Source organism: Enhydra lutris, unplaced genomic scaffold (assembly GCF_002288905.1).
Source record: "Enhydra lutris kenyoni isolate GAN:26980312 unplaced genomic scaffold, ASM228890v2 scaffoldscaffold7, whole genome shotgun sequence".
NCBI classification, from domain to species: domain Eukaryota; kingdom Metazoa; phylum Chordata; class Mammalia; order Carnivora; family Mustelidae; genus Enhydra; species Enhydra lutris.
The window spans coordinates 112,699-135,694 of record NW_019154091.1 but is presented as its reverse complement, the minus strand read 5'-3'; the positions used below and the strand labels follow the sequence as shown (position 1 = coordinate 135,694).

The window sequence follows — 22,996 nt, the reverse complement described above, 5'->3', positions numbered from 1 at the left end:
ATTTTTTAATGATTTACTTATTTGAGAGAGAGGTAGAGAGGGAGAATGAGCAGGAGGGGCAGAGGAACAGGGAGAGAGACTCTCCAGCAGACTCCATGCTGAGCACAGACAGAGTCCAACTCAGTGATCCTTCTCATGACCCTGAGATCAGGGCCTGATCCGAAACGAAGAGTCACACACTTAACCGACTGTGCCACCCAGGCGCCCCAGGGGACTTTATTTAGAAAAGAGTGAATTTGCTTGGACTCAAACCCTGCAGAGGGCAGCAGCTTATATTTCTGTTCAATTCATTTAGACAACAGTTTGGCCAACGTTTTTGCTCAGATTTTGGGGTTCACCTCCTTAGTAATTCCCTTGATTATCAGTTTTCTCTTCTAAATTTCAAGCTGCTCTGCCAGCCCAATCTCTGTTTTCTGCCGTCTGGAACCCAAAGGGCTTCAGGTTTTTCCTACCCAAGGTGCACATCTGGTGGGGAATATATGCATCATCAAAGGGCAGCAAGCACGCCTCTCACCTAGTGCAGGTGTTTTTAAGGACTCTTGACTGTGATTTCAGTAGGCTCTCTGCATGTAGTTTGATGGTTAACCAGGGATCTGCACAATGTTTACACCAAGGTTTTGAATCTCATCTCCTCTCTGGGTCCCTTGCTTTAGGATGCTCCCCCGAATTTCCAGTTTCTCTGCCAACAATTCTAAACTTGGTTTGCTGCCCCCTTGAGCTGGTAGGACAGTGTTTCATTTCTTGACTTGAAGGGGTCGGGGGACACTGTTAGGCAGAAAACCACAAACTCATAATTCTTAACCGCAAATTCTGAGTACACTCAGAATTCTGAATCATTTTCCTGTGCTTTTCAGACTTCATTATCTTTCAGATCTTTTTTATTTTTTAAAATTTGACAGAGATCACAAGTAGGCAGAGAGGAAGGCACACAGAGAGAGGGAAGCAGGCTCCCTGCTGAGCAGAGAGCCTGAGGCAGGGCTCGATCCCAGGACTCTGAGATCATGACCTGAGCTGAAGGCAGAAGCTTAACCCACTGAGCCACCCAGGCGCACCTCTTTCAGATCTTTTAAAGTAATTATTATACTTTGTCTACTTCTCTTAGTTTTTAACTGCAAGTAGGTTTACTTGTCTACTTTTTGCTTGTCCATTTCTAGATGTGTTCTTGTTAATTACTTTAACATGCTAATTAAAAGATTTTCCTAAGGTATGCTTTTAAAAAAAGATTTTATGTATTTATTTGTCAGAAAGAGAAAGGGAGCGCACAAGCTGGGGGGGGGGGGGGGTGGTCAGCAGACAGAGGGAGAAGCAGGTTCCCTGCTGAGCAAGGAGCCCAATGGGGGTTCTTTTTAATCTCTAACACATATTCTCCCAGTAGACCACTATCCTGTTAGTGAGATTTGAGTTCTCTTTCTATGCAATTATACCCACATATGCACAAACACATTTACATGAGTATAAATGTAACCACAAATACACATTACTCCGCAATCACCTTCTGTCAGTTTCCCATGTCTCTACAAACGTATTTCATAATATGGATGTATTAAATTTTATGTCATTATTCCCTATTGATGCATTTTAAGATCATTTCATTAGTATACATACAGTAATATGTATTAAAGACCATGCAGCAATGAACGCTACTGTGCAAACATCCGTATACATGTAGAATTACTGGGTAACATAGTTCCCTGCTTGCGGAAAAGCCAGTTAGCACGTAGGAGCATTTTAGAATACACTTAAATAGCGCTTCTTCTTCCCGCTCTGCCTTTTTAAGAGGAGAGGGCGGAGGATCCGTGAGGGCAAGGTAAGCAGAGTAGTAAAATTCCTCGCTAGGGTGTTCGTAAAGTAACTCCGCCTCTCACACACCGTTTTATTCTCAAGAACATTCAGCATAGGACTTGCAAGAGGAGCGACGCAGGAGCTCGGTTGGTGGTGACGGAGAGGGCGTTGGCAATTCCTGCTTCTTTTTAGCGCCTGGACAGCGACCTACACCAGGACCACGCCCTCCTGTTGAGCCACTACCCCATCACTTTTACCCTTCCCAGGCTAGACTGATGGAACAACTGCCCAGGTATTAAAAATGGCCTGGGGACAACAGGGCGAAGTCAAAGGCATCGATATGGCTTGAGATGTGAAGTGAGTGGTGTCGAGGCCCAAGTCACCACGGGAGGACGCCGCGAGTGCCGCAGAAGATGTAACGGCCGCCTCTGGCCACCCCAGCCGACTCGCTTTCCCAGCAGCCCCCGCGGCTCGCTGGGGCCTTGAGCCCGGCCTGCCCTCGCGAGCGGGGGCGGGGCCCGGGCTGGGCCCGGAAGTCACGTGCCGTGACAGCAGCCGGGGTGAGGCCGCCGTGGTCGCCCGGGCTGGTTGGGGCTGTGACTGGGGGAGGTGCCGGGGTGATGGCGGTGGAGACTCTTTCCCCGGACTGGGAGTTCGACCGCGTTGACGACGGCTCACAGAGTAAGAGAGCTGCAGGGCAAGGGCTGCGGGTGGATGCTCCCCGGCCCCCCTCAGCTCCGGCAGCGCTCCTGCGGGAGGGCTCTGCGTCGTGGTCCCCGCGCAGCCCTCCGGTCCGGGACACTTGCTGCCCCTTGGGGTGCGAGAGGGACGCGCTCTCGAACGTTACTTTCGGGGTTGGGGTCCCGGTGGCGGTGCGTCAGGCCGGGCGAGGCAGGGCTTGGCGTCTGGGGCGGCGGCTCTCAGTTGGAGCCCGCGGTACCCAGAGCAGCGGCGTCCGCTGTCCACAGCCCGGGGCCGGGCGGGGCGCCCCCAGGGCCCAGTAGCCCGGGGAACCGAGGCCGGCCTTGCCTACGGCCTCACGGCGCTTTCGCCACCTGTGCTGAGCGTTCAGTTCTAGAACGGGCAGAGGTCGGGTTCCTGTTTTCGCTTTCCTGTTTTTCTACTTTTCCTCCAATCAACTTTTGGAAGTTTGAGTATTTTTTTTTTCTGCATATTCATACAACGTACAAGACAGGGAGAAAGCGCTCTTCACACGGTAAAAATAAGCAAGCGAATGTCAATTTATCTCCTCCTATGCCTTTTACTTACGATAAGTGGTGTTTTTCAGGGATGTCATAGAGCTTCCATTGCACCTAGAAAGGCTTCAAAAATTAAGTAACTTTTACTTCACAAAATCGAATTGTTTCATTTTGAACTTAGAAGTCAAAGAACCGTACCAGATTAAGTTCCATGCAGCAAAAGTTAGAGGCAAATAATTATTTTAGTGAAATTCTACTTAAGATTAATACAAGTTGGTAATCTGTCTCTTCTGTTTAAGTGATGTAGGAGAGATTGGGACCTACTGCTTGTGAATTTGTTTTTTTAAACGCAGTTTCCCAAAAGGTGGATGTAATTTTTTTTTTTTAAGAAGGTGAATGTAGTTTTTAAAAATTCCACGTGAATTTTGCTTAACTTTACAAAGAATCGTGTAAAAACTTACATGTAATTAGGTTTTAGTAGCGTCTTAGAGAAGCATGAGCTTAATTCTTAATGGTTTGCAGTTTTTCATAAAACATTCCATAAGGTATTAGCTCTTATGCAGCATTAAAAAAAATCTTGGTGGTAATAACAAATTCCTTTAACTTTTTTGTGGAGAGGACTCTGTATTTACTGTTACAGAGTGAACTGCACCTTTTCGTATATGGAGTTTATGGACAGAGTTCTCCTACTTCCGTATCTTCAAAAAATTGTAATGAAAATAAGTTGCTAGGTTTGAAAATGGTTCAGCTGAGAATAGAATGATGTGATTCAGTCAACAGACCATATCAGGAACTGTACTAGGCATTAGGGATGGAAAGATAACAAAGAATGTAGAGATGAGCCTGTAAATAGGGTTTCTGGGATTTTACTCTTGAAGAATCACTGTGGATTCCTTATTTCAAATCTTTTTATTGTAATTTTTACTATTTTTACAACTAATCATTATTTTATCAGCAAGAAACTTTAATGTTACTGCAGGTTTTCTCTTGCTTACTATTTTGTGACTTCCCAAACAGACCGAATGCCAGCATGCTTTTCTGGCATTGTCATTAAGAACTCATTTGCTGATTAAATGCAGCTTTGGTTATTTCCCATGTAAATGAGAATTAGGCATGAACTTGCGATTTCAAGAATCTCTAGCAGTTATTTAATTTGAGCTTTAGGGAAGAGAAGAATTGCCATCCATTCAGTGTGCCCGGTTTTGTTAATTTTTGTGCTATGAATCCTATCTAGACTGTCTTCCAGAATTGCTTAGATTAATGCTATAACCAGATAGCAATTTTAATAATTGATCCACCTGATAGGGAGCATTAGTGCCAAAATAAGGGTGATTGGAGAGCTAGGTCTTTATCTTTAGTCAGAATGTACTTTATCTAAGAATTGCTTTGTATTGCTGATTTGAGGAGACAATAATTTTACCTTTTTTAAGACAATGATTGAATAGTTGTTCATATCAATAAAAGAGGCTGAATTGGATTTGCTGCCTTTGCAATAGTGAATTCTTATGTATATAGAGAATGTTCCCTTTCTTTATTAACTTTGATGACTAGACATACTTCTATTGTTTAGTTTATTCCAATGACTCCTTAGAGTCATCTATTTAATGTGGAAATTTGTTAAATATTAGCACAGTATCTTTTTTCATTCTTTTTAAAAATTTAAATTAATTAACATATAATGTATTATTTGTTTCAGACATCAAGCAGATGTCTGTGATTCATCAGTCTTATATAATACCCAGTGCTCATTACAAGACATAAAGGGACACCCTCCCTGGTGTCCGTCACCACTTACCTCATCCCTCCCATCCCTCTCCCCTCTAGAAATCCTCAGTTTGTCTCTTATGGTTTGTCACCCTCTCGGTTTCCTCTTATTTCATTTTTTCCTCTCTCCCCTGTGATCCTCTGCTTTATTTCTTAAATTCCACATATCAGTGAGATCATATGATAATTGTCTTTCTCTGATTGACTTATTTTGCTTAGCATAATACCCTCTAGTTTATCCATGTCATTGGAGATGTCAAGATTTCATTTTTTGATGGCTGTGTAATATTCCATTTGTGTGTGTGTGTGTGTGTGTGTGTGTGTGTGTGTGTGTGTGTATACACACCACATCTTCTTTATCCATTCATCTGTTGATGGACATCTGCGCTCTTTCCATAAGCACAGTATTCTGTACTCAGTGTTCTTTACTGGCTTTTCCAACCCTATTATGATAGTTAAATAATTAAAATATCTTAGTAAGTTTTTGGCATTACAGAAATAACATTCATTATGATAAAGCAGATTTAAAACTGTTTTAAAAACAATATTTAGATGTATTTTTAGACAGTTTACACTATAGAGACTTAAGGATTATGTTTTTAAATTTTGCTTCTATGACAACACAGATTTTTATACTTATTCAGGTCTTATTTATTTATTTATTTTTGCAAAAAAGTTATTTATGACTAAAACATAGAATCAAGATGTTGAGTTGTCTAAGGCATTATTCAAATTGTTTAAAAGCCCCAGCTTATGGGATAAATGGGACATTAATTTTTTCATAGTGCTTTAAAGTTATGGTTTATGGTTAACCAAAGTTATGGTTATGGTTAACATCTCTAGGTTTTAAAATTATTTTATTATTTGGAAGAGATTAAAAGCTGAATTATTGTTTAACTTTAAAATTTTATTTTCAAGAAGTCCAGACATACAGAGTAGTACATTTAAAAATGCTTAGTAACTACCTTGCTGTGACTTTTGAGTTTATTTGAAATAAATGTCCTGCAATTTATTACTTGTACATCTTACATACTGTTTTAAAATTTAAATTTAGAAATTCATGCTGAAGTCCAACTTAAGAATTACGGGAAATTTCTTGAGGAGTATACATCTCAGTTGAGAAGAATTGAGGATGCACTGGATGATTCAATTGGTGATGTTTGGGATTTCAATCTTGATCCAATAGCATTAAAGGTTTGATTTTGTTATATTTTTAAATTTACGTATACATTTTCAGGATGTACTATATCTTGAAGACATAATATTAAAAAATAGAATATACATTTGGCCCTTGAATAATGTGGGGGTTAGGCGTGCTGACTTCCCAAGCAGTTGGAAATCTGCGTAGAACTTGAGACTCCCCAAACTTAACTTATAGGCTGCTGTTGACCAAAAGCCTTACCAATAACATAAACAATCAATTAACACATATTTCGTGTATGTATTATGTATTATATTCTTACAGTAAGCTAGAGAAAAGAAAATGTTATGATAAAATCACAAAGAAAATACATTTATAGTACTGTACTGTATTTATAAAAAGATAAACCTGCATCAAAGTGGACCCACGCCATTCAAACCTGTGTTGTTCAAAGGTCAACTGTATATTTTCATTATTTGGAATCTGGAGAACTAAAACTTGGAGAAAAATTGTTAATTTCCTTATCTTGAAGCCAGGCAGATGTGTGTTTTTTTGTTTGTTTGTTTTGTTTTTAATGAATGACAGACTTCTGGGGTAGCCTTTCTTTTTCATCAAGAAAATAAACAGGTTGGAATAGAATATTCAAACTTTATTTGTTCCTTATTGAGATTATTTTACATACAGTGAAATGCATGGATTTACAATATACTGTTCAGTGAATTTTTGTCAAACAGATATATCCATATCACTCATATTCTAATGAATATATAGAAGATTTCCATCATTTTCCCTTATGCTATTTAGGGTATCTTAATGTGGAAGTAATTTTTTTTTTTTAAGTTGTTATTTAAATTCAAGTTAGTTAACATGTACTGTAATACTAGTTTCAGTAGTAGAATTTTATGTAGGAGTAATTTTTTAATGTATAAAATCAGCCACTCCTGGGGCGCCTGGTTGGCTCAGTCAGTTAAGCATCTGCCTTCAGCTCAGGTCATGGTCCCAGGGTCCTGGGATCAAGCCCCATGTTGGGCTTCCTGCCCATTTTGGGAGGGAGTCTGCTTCTCCCTCTCCTCCCCTGCTTATGCTCTCTGTCTCAAGTAAATGAATAAAATCTTTAATAAAATAAAATAATTCACTCCTCTGTTCCATTTTGAGATCATTCTATCTTTTTAAAATTTTTTTTGAGATTATTCTATCTTGTTTTATCTTTGAAACTATAGCCTGTTACCACTTAAATAATAATTAACATTTACTGAACATTTATTATGTATTAGACACTGTTCTGAGTTATATATTGACTTTTTTAGTAAGAGTTTTCTTGAAATTCACATGTCTCATATTCTTTTTTTTTTTTTTTTAAGATTTTATTTATTTATTTGATAGAGAGAGATCACAAGTAGGCAGACAGAGAGGGGGAAGCAGGCTCCCTGCCAAGCAGAGCCCAGTGCAGGGCTCCATCCCAGCACTCAGATCATGACGGTAGCGGAGGGCAGAAGCTTAACCCACTGAGCCACCCAGGTGCCCCATGTGTCTCATATTCTTGAAATTCACATATCATGTAGTTCTTTGGGTTTTAGTGTATTGACAGAATTGTGCAGCAGTCATCACCAGACCCAATTGAAGAGTCTTTTCACCACCTGCAAAAGAAATCCTATACCCATTAGCCATCAGTCTCCAGTGTGTGTTAGTGCTAAGTACAGGGTCCAACACAGGTTTAAATAGAATGGAGCTAGACTCGATTCGTATATTTAAAATTTCCATGATTTTTTTCAAATTAAAAATGATTTTTTCCCTTTGTTTCTATAGCTTTTGCCTTATGAACAGTCTTCCCTATTGGAACTCATAAAGACTGAAAACAAGGTATAGATTTCTTAACCTAAAAATCTATTTTTAAAATGCTTTAGCTATCTGCTATAACTCATCTTTTTATTTTATGTTTTTATTCATGAAACTAGGTCTTGAACAAAGTCATCACTGTTTATGCTGCACTTTGTTGTGAAATCAAGAAATTAAAGTATGAGGTAATTATTTGTACTCTTAAGTTATTAAAAACATGATTTTAAAAGCAAATTTATGTTTATATGTATAGTGTACATAAAGATTTAATGCATGTTGAATTAATTTTTTATTTAATACTAATAATAGTGGTTACCATTCACTGAGTGTACTAATGGTGTGCCAGACACCATACTAACCCTGTTCATACTTAGAATGAGAGGCAGATAATGTGAGGAATAGATGAGGAAACAGGCTTAATTTTACTGGTAGTAACTGTTTGAGCCTGGGTCTATATACCTTCCAAGTCTGTGTTATTTGCCATATATACTGGCTTTCTAGATATAATTGATTTTTTACATTTTTTTTTAGTAGTCTCCACACCCAACATGGAGCTTGAACTCACAATCAGGAGTTACATGCTCTACTGACTAAGCCAGCCAGGTGTCCCTAGATATAATAAATATAACTGATTTTTTAAAAAAAAAAAAGGTTTGAATTTTTAATATGTTTTGCATTTTCTTAGCCACGGGTCATTAAAACTCTGGTAGAAGTTGGTAAACTTCCTCTTTTTTCTGTACCTTTTTGATACTTTGTGATTGCTTTCTATCTCCCATGAACTAGTGGGAAGATGTAGGACAATTAGGTTAGAAAAGACAAAAGCAGGAGTAAAGAAATTGAGAAATAACTTTGAGTATCAACGATATCTTTGGTATTCTAAAGATCATTTGAATTTACCTGTTTTGTAAGCAGTTTTTGAATTTAAATGAGTTTGTATATGTGATATAGTCCTCTGATTATTATTAAATATAGAAAACTAAGAGAGCCTAGGAATTTAAAAACAAGACAGCAATCTTTAAAATTATTTAATTTTTTTTTAACAGGCAGAAACTAAATTTTATAATGGTCTCTTGTTTTATGGAGAAGGAGGTAAGTTTTAAAATTTCATATTATAGTGTCATGATGCCTTTTTTGAGATTGAAATGAATGAAAAGTTGACTGTTCTAGGACTACCGTGATTAATTAATGTATACCTTGAGAAAATAAGCATTCAAATTTTTTGTTGGTTTATTTGTTTAATAAGCAGGTGGAATAAACCTGAGTGATGGAACAGTAGCAAATTCTCTAAAATCTATTTGTGATATTTTTGTAAGTTAAAAAGAACTGTGACTAGATAAGGATGTCCCTTGAATTTGTTAAATAGTGAAACAGATGGTTATTTTTAATTGAATGATTAATGACTGTCTTATGTTTCTTTTCAATATAAAAATTCTGTTTTTAATATTATGCAGATTAAAAGATATACTAATGAATAAAAATTGTATTTATTTTTCTTTTTGGGTCTTGACTAAGTTTAAATTAAAAAACTGAAATATGATTCTTCATGTTGCCTTTTAAAGCTACAGATTCCAGCATGGTGGAAGGTGATTGCCAAATTCAAATGGGAAGATTTATTTCATTCTTACAGGTGACTGTTTTTTACTTTCCATTGTTTTTTTTTTTTTTAAGTTTGGTAAATTACACAAAATTAAAAAGATTTCTGAAACCTTCAAATGCTAACTAAGAATAAGTACTTTGAATGGTAAAACACTCAGTAGACATTGGATTGTAGTTTAAGAGGTCATAATTCATGAAATGTTTTCATAGCATTTTATGGAAATAAGGTCTCAAAGTAAGGTTTTGATTTTGTTTTTGTTTTTTGTTTTGTAATAATTTAATTTGTGAACAATTTGTCACCATTCCTTTTAAGATAACTTAAACTTTATGCCTCGTAGGAAGATAATTTATGCCAGAAAAAGTTGTTAGTGGAGATGGTTAAGCTAGTACATGAGCAATGATAAGGTTTTTAAAAGTAGCACTTGATGCTTCTAACCAGATGTTTCAAACATTTCAAACCAGATGTTTTCGTCACTGCAGTTTTAGTTATTCTAGGTCTTTGGTTTAGTTTTGTGAAAAAAATGAAAGAACTTCCCATTTCTTCTCTCTCCATTGTAAAAACAATGCTAAAACCATATGAAAAAAGCAAAAATTGGAGATAAGGAAAAACTCCCCCTACTTCCTGATTGTTAAGTTCAAGACTTGATGTATTTCACTGAATCAAGCATACTAACATATTGTTCAGTTCACTTATATCTTTACTACCCTTTTTTGTCTCCTTGTTGTAATTGAGAGCATTTTGTTGAACTTGACCTCTATTGTGTTATGTGTCAGTCAGGGGCTAGTCCAGAAAACGAATCACAGCTTCAGAAGAGGTGATTTGATATAGAGGATTGGTTATATAAGTGTTGGAGGGTTGAAAGAAAAGAGGATAGTGAGGTCATCCAGAGGAAGGATTGGGGTTACCAGAATATGGGAGCTTGGAGCAGGAGCCCTGTGTAGTTATTGCTTATACTTGTGAACGAGGCAGTGCTGCCTGGCTGGCTGGCACCTCTGAGAGGGCAATACAAGGTCGGTTCTGGAGTTCTGAAAGAAGCTGGAGGTGGAGCAAACTGCCCTTGCTGGGGTGAACTGCTCTTGCCTGGGTTATGTTGGTAAAAACACCAAGAGTACTTATTGTGGAAGTTAAGGCTATAAGGGGAACAAACCAGAACTTTGGGAAGTTTCTAGAAGACCTGATGATTTCCCAGGTGTCAAAATGAACTATAAGGTCTTGAGTTAGATAACTGGGGGTATGATTAACATCTTTGTAGGGTCTGGAAGATATTATTTGTATGTTTTTCTGACTAAAGGTATATTGAAATTTTCCCTCATTGTTTTGATTGATGCACTTTGGAGATGGGCCAAACCTATACTGCCTTTTAGCTAATGACATTATTAAGGCATTTATTATGACATTGACACATGAATTACTAGGAATGCTTCATATTTAATGTTCAGAGCATCCTAGTGAAGTAATAATTTTTCTCTTATTTTTACACATTAATAAATGTAACCTCAGAAAGAGAGAAAAAAATTCCCACAGTCTCTGAAAGGAATTTAGACTTAGGTCTTTGTATCCCTTTCCTTCTCCACCCCTACTAGGAGTTAGGTATGTTTCATGCTTTTACTTTGTTGGAAATACAGTCCTGTATGATTTCAGGAGTGTGGGTTAGAGTTCTGCATCATTCTGTGTGGTTCTTGAATCATTTAACTGTCAATTAAATCATATACCACCTGTAAAAAAACCCCCAAAGCACCAAGAAGTAGAAAGGATGTCCTTTTCCCATCTTTAGTGTCCTTTTAGTGCCATCTGTTGGCAGTACTTAACAGGAAGCCTACTGGCAGAAGTCTAAGAAATGTAATTTGCAGGTCCCAGTGAATGTGTCAGTTTCTCCCTCTAGTTTTACCAAATTTTGCATTTCTTATTTTAAGGATATTCTATTTGGTGCATACAAGTTTAGAATTGTTCATCATTCTTTATAAATTGAATCTTTTATTATGTTGTTATAGCAGTTGACCCTGTTCAACTATAATTATGTATATAATATGCAGTTACATAAATGTATATCATATATAATAGCTGTGATGTGCTAACAATTTTGTCTGATATTCTCACTGCCTCAGCTCTGTTTTAGTTAACATTTTCTTGGTTTATCTTTCTATATTTCAACCTTTCAGTATCATTATGTTTTAGTTATGTTTTTTTTAAAACCATATGTGTCTGGATTTTGCTTTATTATGCAATCTGAAAATCCGAAAATCTCTTTTAATTGGCTAATTCATTCTATTTTTTTTTTAAGATTTTATTTATTTATTTGACATAGAGAGGTCACAAGTAGGCAGAGAGGCAGGCAGAGAGAGAGGTGGAAGCAGGCTCCCTGCTGAGCAGAAAGCCCAGTGTGGTGCTTGATCCCAGGACCCTGAGATCATGACCTGAGCCAAAGGCAGAGGCTTAACCTACTGAGCCACCCAGGCACCCCATATTTCTATCTTATGTAAATAGTCTGTTATATATCTGGACTTGTTTCTACCTTTTTTTACTTTGTGCTGTTTGTCTGCATTTTCTGCTCTTTGCTTTTATTGAACTTTTAGAAGTTTAATAAGAAAGATAAAACTAGAGTTATTTAAGTAAAATTGAAATGCATTATTTTCATTTTCAAACATTTTCGATTGTTTTTGGATCTCATTGACAGCTGCATAAAATTCCATTTTTAAACTATAAGCCTAGCATATGTTAGCAACTGTTCTTAGTGCTGGTATATAGCAGTGTACAAAACCAACAGAAATTCTTGCCCTCCTAGAACTTAAAATCTGGAATAGCCACAGGTTTAGTCACGTTTTGAATACTTTAGGATACAAACTGGTTTTTTAGGTTTAAGCATCGAGAGCTTCTGAAAGAAGTTTTCCGAAGGTGTGGGACGTAGTAGATGCGAATTAATTAATTGACAAATATATTCCTGCAATAATTAAAATTTCCCTTTCTCTGTGCCAGGCTTGTTTATAGATGAAGTTAAAAGTAATAAACATTTGAAGTTATTTCAGAGGGACTTTGGGAGAGCCTTTTTCCTCATACCATACTTTCTAAATTGGCAGTTTTTGAGCTTTTTCATTCAAATGTTCACTTCCTTATTCATTTAATAGGACAAAAATATATTGAGAAGCAGTTGAGGGTTAGCCACCATGCTGGCCAATGGATATTTAAAGAAGGCATAAGATGATCTCTGTTAATTACATGAGTAACTAAAATACAAGACTTAAAATAGAAGTGTGAATAAAATGCTATGGGAACAAACCAGTAGAAATTACTTTGACGTTCAGGAGAGGAGTTAAGAATGGATTGCTTGAAGGATGCTTGAAGTTCTCTGGCTGCAGGCTAACTGGAAACTGTTTTGCTTTTGTTTAATATGTTACCATAAAGTTGAGAAATGGTGGCATTTAAAAAGCAACTACGTAACATATACTCCAACTTGTCATTTCAGGAACTGTCTTGTTTTGTTACAAGGTGCTATGAAGTGGTGATGAACGTAGTCCATCAGCTGGCTGCTCTCTATATCAGTAACAAGTAATGGATTTTATAAATATTTTTGCATTTGTAATAGAGATGCAGGGAATATTTTCTAAAACTAGCCATTACCTGAAATAGTTTTTTGTCTCTTTGCTCATTTATTTATTCATTCTTTCATTCATTTATTCACCATCCTTTGAAGTCTCATAATGTTTCAAAAACTAGATGTGTAATACGTAGGCTAATAAGACAGTTTCTGCTGTGGTGAATGATCTGTTATCTTTCTGAATAAGAATGTTGACAGAATATACTTAAATTTGATTATATAGAAAAAGACGAATATGGAATCAGAACATGTACCAAATTCTCTCTCCATATTTCTCCTTTATAGTGACTGTTCCCTGGCTTATTAGAATCACATGAGACTTTCCTTAAACTACAGAATCTGGGGGAGTGGGACCAGGGAATCTACGGTGAAAAAATTTGGTTTTATTCAAATGATCTTCCGAGTTTGGGAACCACTGTTCTAAATCAGGAAAAATGATCAAATTTTGATAGACCTTGCTGTTCTTAATGACCACAAAGTAATATCTCACATTCAATTGATACTTTATAGTTAAAAATTTTCCCATTTACAACTTAACTGTGATCTTACAGTAACTTTGTTTAGTAACATCACAAGGGGTTCTCAATTATGAGAAGAAGTAATTGAGGCCCAGAGGAATTGTATGAGATTTCACAGCAATTTAGATGCTGTTCTTTGATCACCAGTCATTCATTGTTGTTCTTACTATATACCAGGCTGCATCTTAACTCTCTTTATAAACTGGGAGACTGTGTTAACTGCTTCTCATTTTCATGTTTTTCTCCTCAGTCAGGCGTTTATTTTGTGTTCTGTTCTTTCACTGAAGCTGTTCTCATGGCAGGAGGGAATGAGAGCATAGCTCTTCTAATCCCTGCAGTACCTGATGTGTAATTCACAGAGTACTCCCCACCACCACACCCCGCCCAAGAAAGATGAAATTTATTTGTATTTTGTATTTAATTTTAAAAATATTCTATCTTGTGGAATATGTATATGTCCTTTGATATACAAGTACTACTTTAAATTATTTACTGTTGAGTAGAAGATGTCTAGGAAGTAAAATTGAATTATCCCAGGGTTTTTGACTTTAGTACAGTGTTGGTTGATGCATTGTTTTTCAGTAGGAATGGGAACTCAGAAATAAATCTGACTAGTTTCCAAATGCCAGTTTGGGTAGGATAACAAAGATTCTGGTTGGGAATTGAGAAATTCTAACTGTTTCGAAAGAAATGAGTATCAATTTTGTTATTTCTCCGCCTCTATCCCAAACTCAGTCCTTTAGGTTTAAATGGCTAGGGTTATTCACGGGCCACATATTGTTATTTCCGTGCCCATTGAGTAAGGTGTGGGCAGGGATAGCCTTGACTCTGCATATACAAGTTAGTTAGTTCTCTTCTAGTTAGTTAGTTCTCTTTAGGCTGATGACAGCCTAAATAATGATACATAGGTGTTAAAATCCCAAGACCTTCTGCTGCTGTGTGTTTTCCTTAAAATAAAAATGGACTGTGGTGAAAAAGGAGTTTTTTAAATTGGATGTTATTTTATTACAGGATTGCACCCAAAATTATAGAGACAACTGGAGTTCATTTTCAGGTAAAAGTAATTTAGGTTGAACTGTAAAACTATAATTTTTACTATACTTTGCTGTGGAGTTTATATGATTGGGGAGTAAAAAATTATAGCGAAACTCTTAAAGAGGTTTTGTTTTGTTGTTTTTTTGCCTTTTTTCTATTTTATCTGTGAAGTTGATGAGGTATTACTGACCCACTATCAGTATAACTCTTTTTTCTTTTTTAAGATTTTATTTATTTATTTGACTGACAGAGATCACAAGTAGGCAGAGAGGCAGGCAGAGAGAGAGGGGGAAGCAGGCTCCCTGCTGAGCAGAGAGCCTGATGCGGGGCTCGATCCCAGGACCCTGAGATCATGACCTGAGCCAAAGGCAGAGACTTTAACCCGTTGAGCCACCCAGGCGCCCCAGTATAACTCTTTTTTTTTCCCCAGTTGTGGCCAGTGGAGGTTCTCTTAAATGGTCTCTTTAGAGAGTGAAACAATTCAACAATTCTGTAAAATCACAATTAAGGATGAAGTAGTGGGCAAAGTGTTTCTCTATTTAAGGCTTGTTGTTCCATCTGAGGATTAATAGTTTCATCTGTGTATTAATAAACTGATTCATCCACTGCTTTAATTCAGTAGTAATTAGCCCAGTGTGTTTAACTTTAAAAATCCATAAGAAGCTTAACCTGTAATTAGTGATTAAATGATAATCATTAAAGGTTTTTTTGACAGACTATGTATGAGCACTTGGGGGAGCTGCTAACTGTTTTGCTTACTCTGGATGAAATTATTGATAATCATGTCACATTGAAAGAGCACTGGACTATGTACAAAAGGTGAGCCAGTTAAAATGGTTAAAATAGTCTCTACTTTGTATAGTTAATATATTAGTAAAAAGGAAGTAAACGTAAATAATGCAGATCTTTTAAAAGACCTGGAGATCTGTATTTAGAAGGATCTCATGTTAAATGTTTTTATGAATACAGCAACCATTTTTTGAGAGTATGATATACTTGTATAAAGCCTTCTAATTCTTAAAGTATAGTAGAATGTTATTTTGAGTACCTTAGAACTCAGGTTTGTTTTTTCCTAGGGTTCAAGTGACCGTTGTTTTTCATGAACTTGGTTTTATCTCACTGTATATTCTTAAGACCTGTTTTAAGTTGAGGCGTCTTACGTCTGGTATCTAGAATATCTGAGTTTAGGATGATAGAAAAAGATATGATTTGAAAATTAAATATATTAGCATTGTTTTTATTCAGATTTTCAAATGTATAGAACCAAACAGGAAATACAAATATAAAATTTTGATTTCTTGAAAAATTTTCAATTGAAGACTTTATTAGGAAAATTGAAGGTCTTTCTCCTAATCTTCCATAAGGTTACTGAAATCTGTCCATCACAATCCTTCAAAATTTGGAATTCAGGAAGAAAAACTAAAGCCATTTGAAAAGTTCTTGCTGAAGCTAGAAGGGCAGTTACTTGATGGAATGATATTTCAGGTATGAGCACTTTATCAGACTATACTGAATGGGTTCCTTAGTCGAGCCAGCTCAGAACTACAGTATGACACTTTCATAGCATATTGTTGAAAGATGTGTTCTTTAAAAGTGCTGTGGCTTAAACCATTGTTAGTGTACTAAAGTATAATTATTTTAGTACCAAGTAGTAAACAAAATTAATAGTACTAGTTATATTTGGGGTGAGGTTTTTTTTTTTAATTATTTAAAAGGATAAAACTATTCAAGGATCAAGATCTAAGCAGTTATGTTAATGTTTGTTGTTAACCTCTGTATCTGGGTTTGTTATACTGCCTTTTAAATGTCTGGTTAATTCTTCCTGGGCTCAGGGAATATAATTTGGGTTTGTTCAGTCAGATAGCTTCCTACCATTTAGTAGCTTTTTAAAGCTTAAATTAATTAAAATGAAAGAAAATAAAATTTCACTTTCCCCACCACTTTCAACTGCTTACTAGCTGTATGTAATCTAATTATTGCACCATACACTTCAACTTATATATATATCAATAATATCATAATGAAGCTGGGAGAAAAATAGCCATAATTAGTTTGTGGCTAGCTATCATACTAGCACAAATGTAGAATATTTCTATGATCACAGAAAGTTCTTTTGGCTAGCACTGCTTTGGGTAATATTTATCAGAAATTGCAATATATTTATATTTAAAATCTGCTTCAGGGTTTTTTTTTTAAATATTTATTTATTGACAGGCAGAGATCACAAGTAGGCAGAGAGGCAGGCAGAGAGGGTGGGGGAAAGCAGGCTGCCTCCTGAGCAGAGAGCCCGATGCGGGGCTCGATCCCAGGACCCTGAGATCATGACCTGAGCCGAAGGCAGAGGCTTTAACCCACTGAGCCACCCAGGTGCCCCTTCAGGGTTATTTTTTAATATATTTTACATAATCACAGTTTTTTAAAAATTGATGTATAGTTGACACATAATGTTACATTAACCTCAGGTGTACAACATAGTGATTGACAAGTCTATACATCATATTATGCTCAGGATCACAGTTTTTACAGATCTATCTGAACTCTTGTTTATATCAGTTTAATGGCTAGTGTATTAGATTCAGAAGGTCTTTTTTTGTCATTGATTCTTTTTCCAGGAGATTTTTTTTTTAAAGATTTTATTTATTTATTCATTTATTTGACTGAGAGAGCACGAATCAGGGGAGGGGCAGGAGGAGGACAAGCACACTCCCCACTGAGCACACAGCCTGACACAGGCCTCTATCCCAGGACCCTAGCATCATGACCTGAGCCCAAGTCAGACACTTAACTGACTGAGCCACCCAGGTGCCCCTCCAGGAGACATTTCTATACATTCTGTAATAAAGTGCTAAGAAAGTAACTGTAATCAGAAAAAATTTACTCTTAAAAGTGCAAAGTAAAATAATAAAACATGTTTTCCAGTGTTGCATCAGACATATCTTCTATACATCATTGAATATTCCTGTGTGTCTCTTCATGTAGAATTATGGATTTGTGGGGCGCCAGGATGGCTCAGATGGTTAAGCTTCTTGCCTTTAGCTCAAGTCATGATCTCCGGGTCCTAGGATGGAGCCCTGAGTCAGGCTCCCTGCTCAGTGGGGAGTCTGCTTCTCCTTCTCCCCACACGCTGCACCTCTCATGCCCTCTCTCTCTCAAATGAATAAAAAATAACTTAAAAAAAAAAAAGAATTACAGATTTGTGGTTCTGTTTTATTGCACTAACTGGTACTCAAATATGCACATACATACATATTCTAAAGGATTTAGATATTAGATGACATTAAGGTAAAAACTTGAGCCTCATTGTTAGTAAAATTAGAATGATGAATGTAGATCACACATACTATATTTAAATCTGTTTAATATTTTATTATCCAGGGTCTAAATTTCTCTTTAAATGTTTCCTGTTTAGGCCTGTATAGAACAGCAGTTTGATTCTCTGAATGGAGGAGTATCTGTTTCAAAAAATAGCACTTTTGCTGAAGAATTTGCACATAGTATTCGCTCAATTTTTACAAATGTGGAAGCCAAACTTGGTAAAGTGCATTTTTAAATTTTTGTTGCTAAAGTTTGCATTTCCTTTAACGTAGAACTTAAGTGTTATTTGTTTCAATTTTCTCTCATGCTTTTGTTTTTATAAGGAGAACCTTCTGAAATTGACCAGAGAGACAAGTATGTTGGAATTTGTGGACTTTTTGTACTGCACTTTCAAATTTTTCGAACTATTGATAAGAAGTTTTATAAGTCTTTATTGGACATTTGTAAGAAAGTAAGAACTTGGAATTTTTATTTTTTTCAATTTCAATAGATGAAAAAGATTTTAGATAAAATTGGATATTCTAAAATGTATTTTATTCCTGCTTATAAAAGTGGCAATTCTTGTAATATTTTATAATAATTATAAAAATAATATTATAGTATTCATTTTTAAAAACCAGGCATTCCAGAAATAAGTACTATATAATTCCACATCATATAAATACCTGTTTGTGGAGGTTTTTCCAGATTTCTTCCTATAAATTAAATTCCTATTACTGTTACTACTTTTTTCTCTTCTTTTTCTTCTATTCTTCTCCTCTTCTTACCATCCCTTTTCATTATTGAAGTAGAAAAACAATTGAAATCGGTTTTACATCTTTGTTATTTCCATGATGTGACATCTGATTTCAAAATTGAAAATTTAGTTTGTGTGTAGAATCAAGTGATACATGACTATGAGTACCCAGCCATCTTGGGTCTTTTATTTTTTTCACTAATGTAGAATAAAAGTAAAAGTCATGAGGATTCAAGTTTCTGTTTGCTTTTTGCATATTTTTATCTGAAAATCTCTGTGTGTGTGTGTGCGCGCATGTGTATGTATTTAATATTTAGGCAGAATAAAATTATTTTCATGCTCCACATCAGATACTGGAATGCCTTAATTGTGCCACAGCACAATAATATGTTTCATGATCTATAGTGATTATAAATTGTCTTCCATTGCATATGATAGAATTATTAAATAGCTTATTGTTTAGCCTGTATTTATTAATTTCCCTTCCTTATGTTTACTGTTTCAGGTACCAGCCATCACTCTAACTGCTAATATTATTTGGTTTCCTGATAATTTTTTGATCCAGAAAATACCAGCAGCTGCCAAACTTCTAGACAGAAAAAGTCTTCAAGCCATTAAAGTACACAGAGATACTTTCCTACAGCAGAAAGCTCACTCACTTACCAAGTAGGTTTTATAAGTGCTCATAATGAATATATTTATATACTTCATATTCTTGGATTTTATATTGACTCAAAATATGTGGAAAACACTTGGTTATAAGAATAAATTTATTTATTACCAGAGGAAAATGTTGGACAATCTCTAGGAGACTTATTTTTTAGGATTTTTTTTTTTTGCTTTACATGATGTAGGTTTAAACTCTGTTAAAGATATAGGAAAACTATACTTTATGGAGATGTATGTGTGCGTACATACGTACCCAAATATACGTGCATTTGCACACATGGATGCGTGCACACATAACTTTATATCGATACATTAAATATTTTTAGTGTGAAGTGTAGTTCCTGTAGTAGACGCCATTTGATGACATTAAAAGTATTGTGTGTCCATGATTCAGTGACGGTTTTTCGGAGTTGATTTTAATTTGATGCACTCCTTTTTTAAAATTTTTATTTTTATGAAAGTAATATATGTACGTATTTAAAAAGTCAAGTACTAAAAGTTTAAAGGGAAAAATAATTGTCTCCAGCCCACTTTCACCCTGTATCAGATCCTAGTCACTTAAAGAACACTTTTAACTTCAGTTTCTTCTGATATTTACATCCTTATATTTTGTCTAAGTCTTACTATGTAAAATTTCAAATATGCACAAAATAGAGAAAACAGTATAATGGACCCCCATGTTCTCATCGCCTAGATTCAACATTTAAATTAACTGCACATTCTTGAGTGTGCTACCAAAAGCACATGTTGACCTGGATGAAGATTTTAAGTCAGGTGATCCAGGACTGTGCTACTGGCCCTGTGCTGGAGACAGTTTTTTTTGTGACATGGTTAAAAGATAATAGGGAAATTTATCTACTTCCTTTTGATTTCGACCATCAATGGGAAATAGGGCCACTATTGCAGAGTAGGGAAAGAAGGAGTTATGTCAGGAATGTAGGAGGTCCCCTGAAGCATCTCTTAGTACTCCCAAGTCCTGTGATTAAAGTCAGTGGAAAATAACAATTACTCAATTTAGGCAGAATTACTCACAGCAGAGATTCCTGAACTCTCTCGTACATTTTAAAACAGAACTGAGAAGGGAAAAAGACATAGTTTGGATTTAAGGAAATGAATCCAGTAAGATGGAGAGATAGGGATGAGGTTTAGTAGCAGTAATTAAACGGATATTTTGATTATCAGACGCATAATGTTCTTTAACAGTGTGATGTAGTTGCTAAAAATGCCGGTATATACTTGGATTACATTAATAACTATACCTGGGTTATGGGAACTGATAGTTATATCTATGCCATGTGAATTGGTAGTTTTGTTGAAGTTTTATTCATCAGATCATAGTCAGTATTTGGTGGTGTCACATTTTAAGAGGGACACAAATGCAGCAGCCCTAAAAGAAGCTGGTCAGGATATGTCAGAAGACCTGACTACCACGCCCTTTGAAGAATCTCTATAGAATTTGGCCTTTCAAAGAGAAATCTGAGGAATGCTCCTTAAATATTTGAGGGGCGTTCAGATAGAAGAGGGAACAGATTTGATCTCTGTGGCTCCAGAAGGTTGAACTAGAACCAAAAGATGATGACAGATCATAATAATTACCAATATTATTGAGCTCTGTAGCAGGCATTGTGCTAAAGGCTTTAAACACTTTGTCTCATACAAACTCTGTAGCAGTCTTCTCATATGGAAAATAATAAAGGTTGCATCTAATATTAACCTGGTCCTTTCTGTAAGCCAATAACTAAAATATTTCAGGAACTTCACATGTATCATCTCTTTTTTTTTGAAGATTTTATTTATTTATTTGACAGAGAGAGATCACAAGTAGACAGAGAGGCAGGCAGAGAGAGAGAGAGAGAGAGAGAGAGAGAGGGAAGCAGGCTCCCTGCCGAGCAGAGAGCCCGATGCGGGACTCGATCCCAGGACCCTGAGATCATGACCTGAGCCGAAGGCAGCGGCTTAACCCACTGAGCCACCCAGGCGCCCCTGTATCATCTCTTTTAATCATCTGAGAATTTTGTGAGGTAGATACTGTTGTTATGGCCATTTTATAGGTGAGAAAATTGAAGTAGATTAAACTTACCCAAATTTAAGCAGCTAGTAGGTGGCGGAGCTGGACAGTTCCAACTCTAGAACACAAGCTGTTACCTGCTACTCTATAGTCCTCGTTTTATCCCATTTTTAGATAAAGAAAATGAGGCTTAGAGAAGTGAACTTCACCAGATCACACAACTAAGTACATGTTAGAGAAGGCATGCAGACCTGTACCAGTCCTACTGTAGCGCGTCTGGAGCAGAGTCATACAGGCTGCTCTGAGAGCTAATGCGCTCTTTCCCTAGAGCTGAGTAGGTAGACTGTAGATGACCAGTGGTCCAAGATGCTGTAGGAAGGGAGGCTTATCAGGCGGAAGACTGAAGAAGTTGACTTTCAGTGACACCCCCCCCCCCCGATAACATTTTATGTTTCTAAATTATTTGATTCTAAAGATACACAGTCACCACTGAGTTCCAGGGAGCTAAAGTGTCCTTTCAGGGAGCTAAAAGGGATAGTGTCCTTTTCAGTCTCCTTGCAGTTCTCCCAAAGAAACCTCAGAAGAGAGGAAACACTGTGATCAGCATGAGTTTTGTCTAATATTTTAGGAAAAGTTGAGGGAGTTACTGAGAGCTCTCCCGGTAAGGTTCCAGAGTTCATTACGTAAGTGAGAAGGAAGCAGTGGGGGACAGTTTCCCTGCCCTCCCACTATGCACTAGACTCTAGCTGGCCAAGTGCCCCAGCCACGTTCTTGACTGGGGTTCAAGGTTTGTAGGTGCATTGCTACATTTTGCTTTTCCTTCACAACCATTTCGACACTGGGAACACTGACTTTAAAGGATAGAGGTATGAACCTTCGTTTCAAACCTCTGTTGACATATAAATGTTGACACCATTTTGTGTTTTATATTGGGACAGGAAATTTTTTCTCATTAGTATTTTTCCTGTTCATACTTTGAAATGAAGCTGACCATATGACAGACCTTTGGCTATTTTTGGACACCTTTTGTCAATGAACTTGCTTTTTAAGGCTTGAAGCAGTTTCATTTTTACGTATTTGCAAGAGATGAAGATCATCTGGTGTCTGGAGGGAGTAGTAATGGGTGGAGTAATAGGCAAACCTCTGCTTTGTTTTGTATAGTCTGATCTAAAACTGAGTGAGAGTGCCTTTGACTGTGTTATTAGCCTTCTTCATAATGTTATCGATTATTGTCAGGGAGCACTCCGTAATGTAGGCCTCTTCCTTCTGTCCTTGCTTGTGACTTTTCTGTTCCTTCCTGTATGTTATGTCCCTGCTGAATACTGATCACAGCCTCCTCAAAAGTGGAGGCATTGCCCTAGGACTTTACTCTTTCTCTGTGCTCCACGCTTTTAAGTTGAATAATCCATAAGTCAAATAATGTTAGCACCATTCAAGGCAAAAGCCAAAAGTGCAGCAGTTGGTGTTATTTGTTTAATGGAATCCTGGCTCAGCAGAAATTTTTCTGAGATTTGATGCTAGGCTTCACTCCTTAAAACACAGTCATTAAAAATTTTGGTGTAATCCCTCTTCAGGCTGAGTTCTTGAGATTGTCAGACAGCTTGGCAGTATTTTTTGTTTGCTTGTTTTTAAGATTTATTTACTTATTTTAGAAAGAGCAAGCTTGAGCGAGCCTGAGTAACCCCTTCAGTGGGGTTAGGTGCAGAGGGAGAGGGAGAGAGAATCCTTAAGCAGACTCCCCACTGAGTGCAGAGCCTGTTGTGGGACACCATCCCAGGACTCCGAGATCATGACCTGAGACTAA

At 36.6% G+C, this 22,996-nt stretch overlaps 1 protein-coding gene across 3 annotated transcripts in view; it reads left to right on the top strand.

The window, feature by feature from the left end:
* Positions 1-2,319: 2,319 nt before the first annotated feature.
* The window catches only part of LOC111142136 (WASH complex subunit 4), a 60,879-nt gene continuing 40,202 nt past the window's right edge, over positions 2,320-22,996 (top strand). For 2 of the 3 annotated variants that reach the window (XM_022495118.1, XM_022495116.1), the window contains exons 1-13: positions 2,320-2,463; positions 5,800-5,939; positions 7,693-7,746; positions 7,842-7,907; positions 8,766-8,811; positions 9,282-9,349; positions 12,780-12,862; positions 14,441-14,483; positions 15,180-15,283; positions 15,829-15,949; positions 17,874-17,997; positions 18,103-18,230; positions 19,021-19,181. In XM_022495118.1, the coding sequence (XP_022350826.1) occupies positions 2,403-2,463; positions 5,800-5,939; positions 7,693-7,746; positions 7,842-7,907; positions 8,766-8,811; positions 9,282-9,349; positions 12,780-12,862; positions 14,441-14,483; positions 15,180-15,283; positions 15,829-15,949; positions 17,874-17,997; positions 18,103-18,230; positions 19,021-19,181 (1,199 nt within the window). In that variant the 5' untranslated portion in view covers positions 2,320-2,402. The remainder of the gene's footprint in view (positions 2,464-5,799; positions 5,940-7,692; positions 7,747-7,841; positions 7,908-8,765; positions 8,812-9,281; positions 9,350-12,779; positions 12,863-14,440; positions 14,484-15,179; positions 15,284-15,828; positions 15,950-17,873; positions 17,998-18,102; positions 18,231-19,020; positions 19,182-22,996) is intronic. The other variant, XM_022495117.1, reaches the window with a different exon arrangement.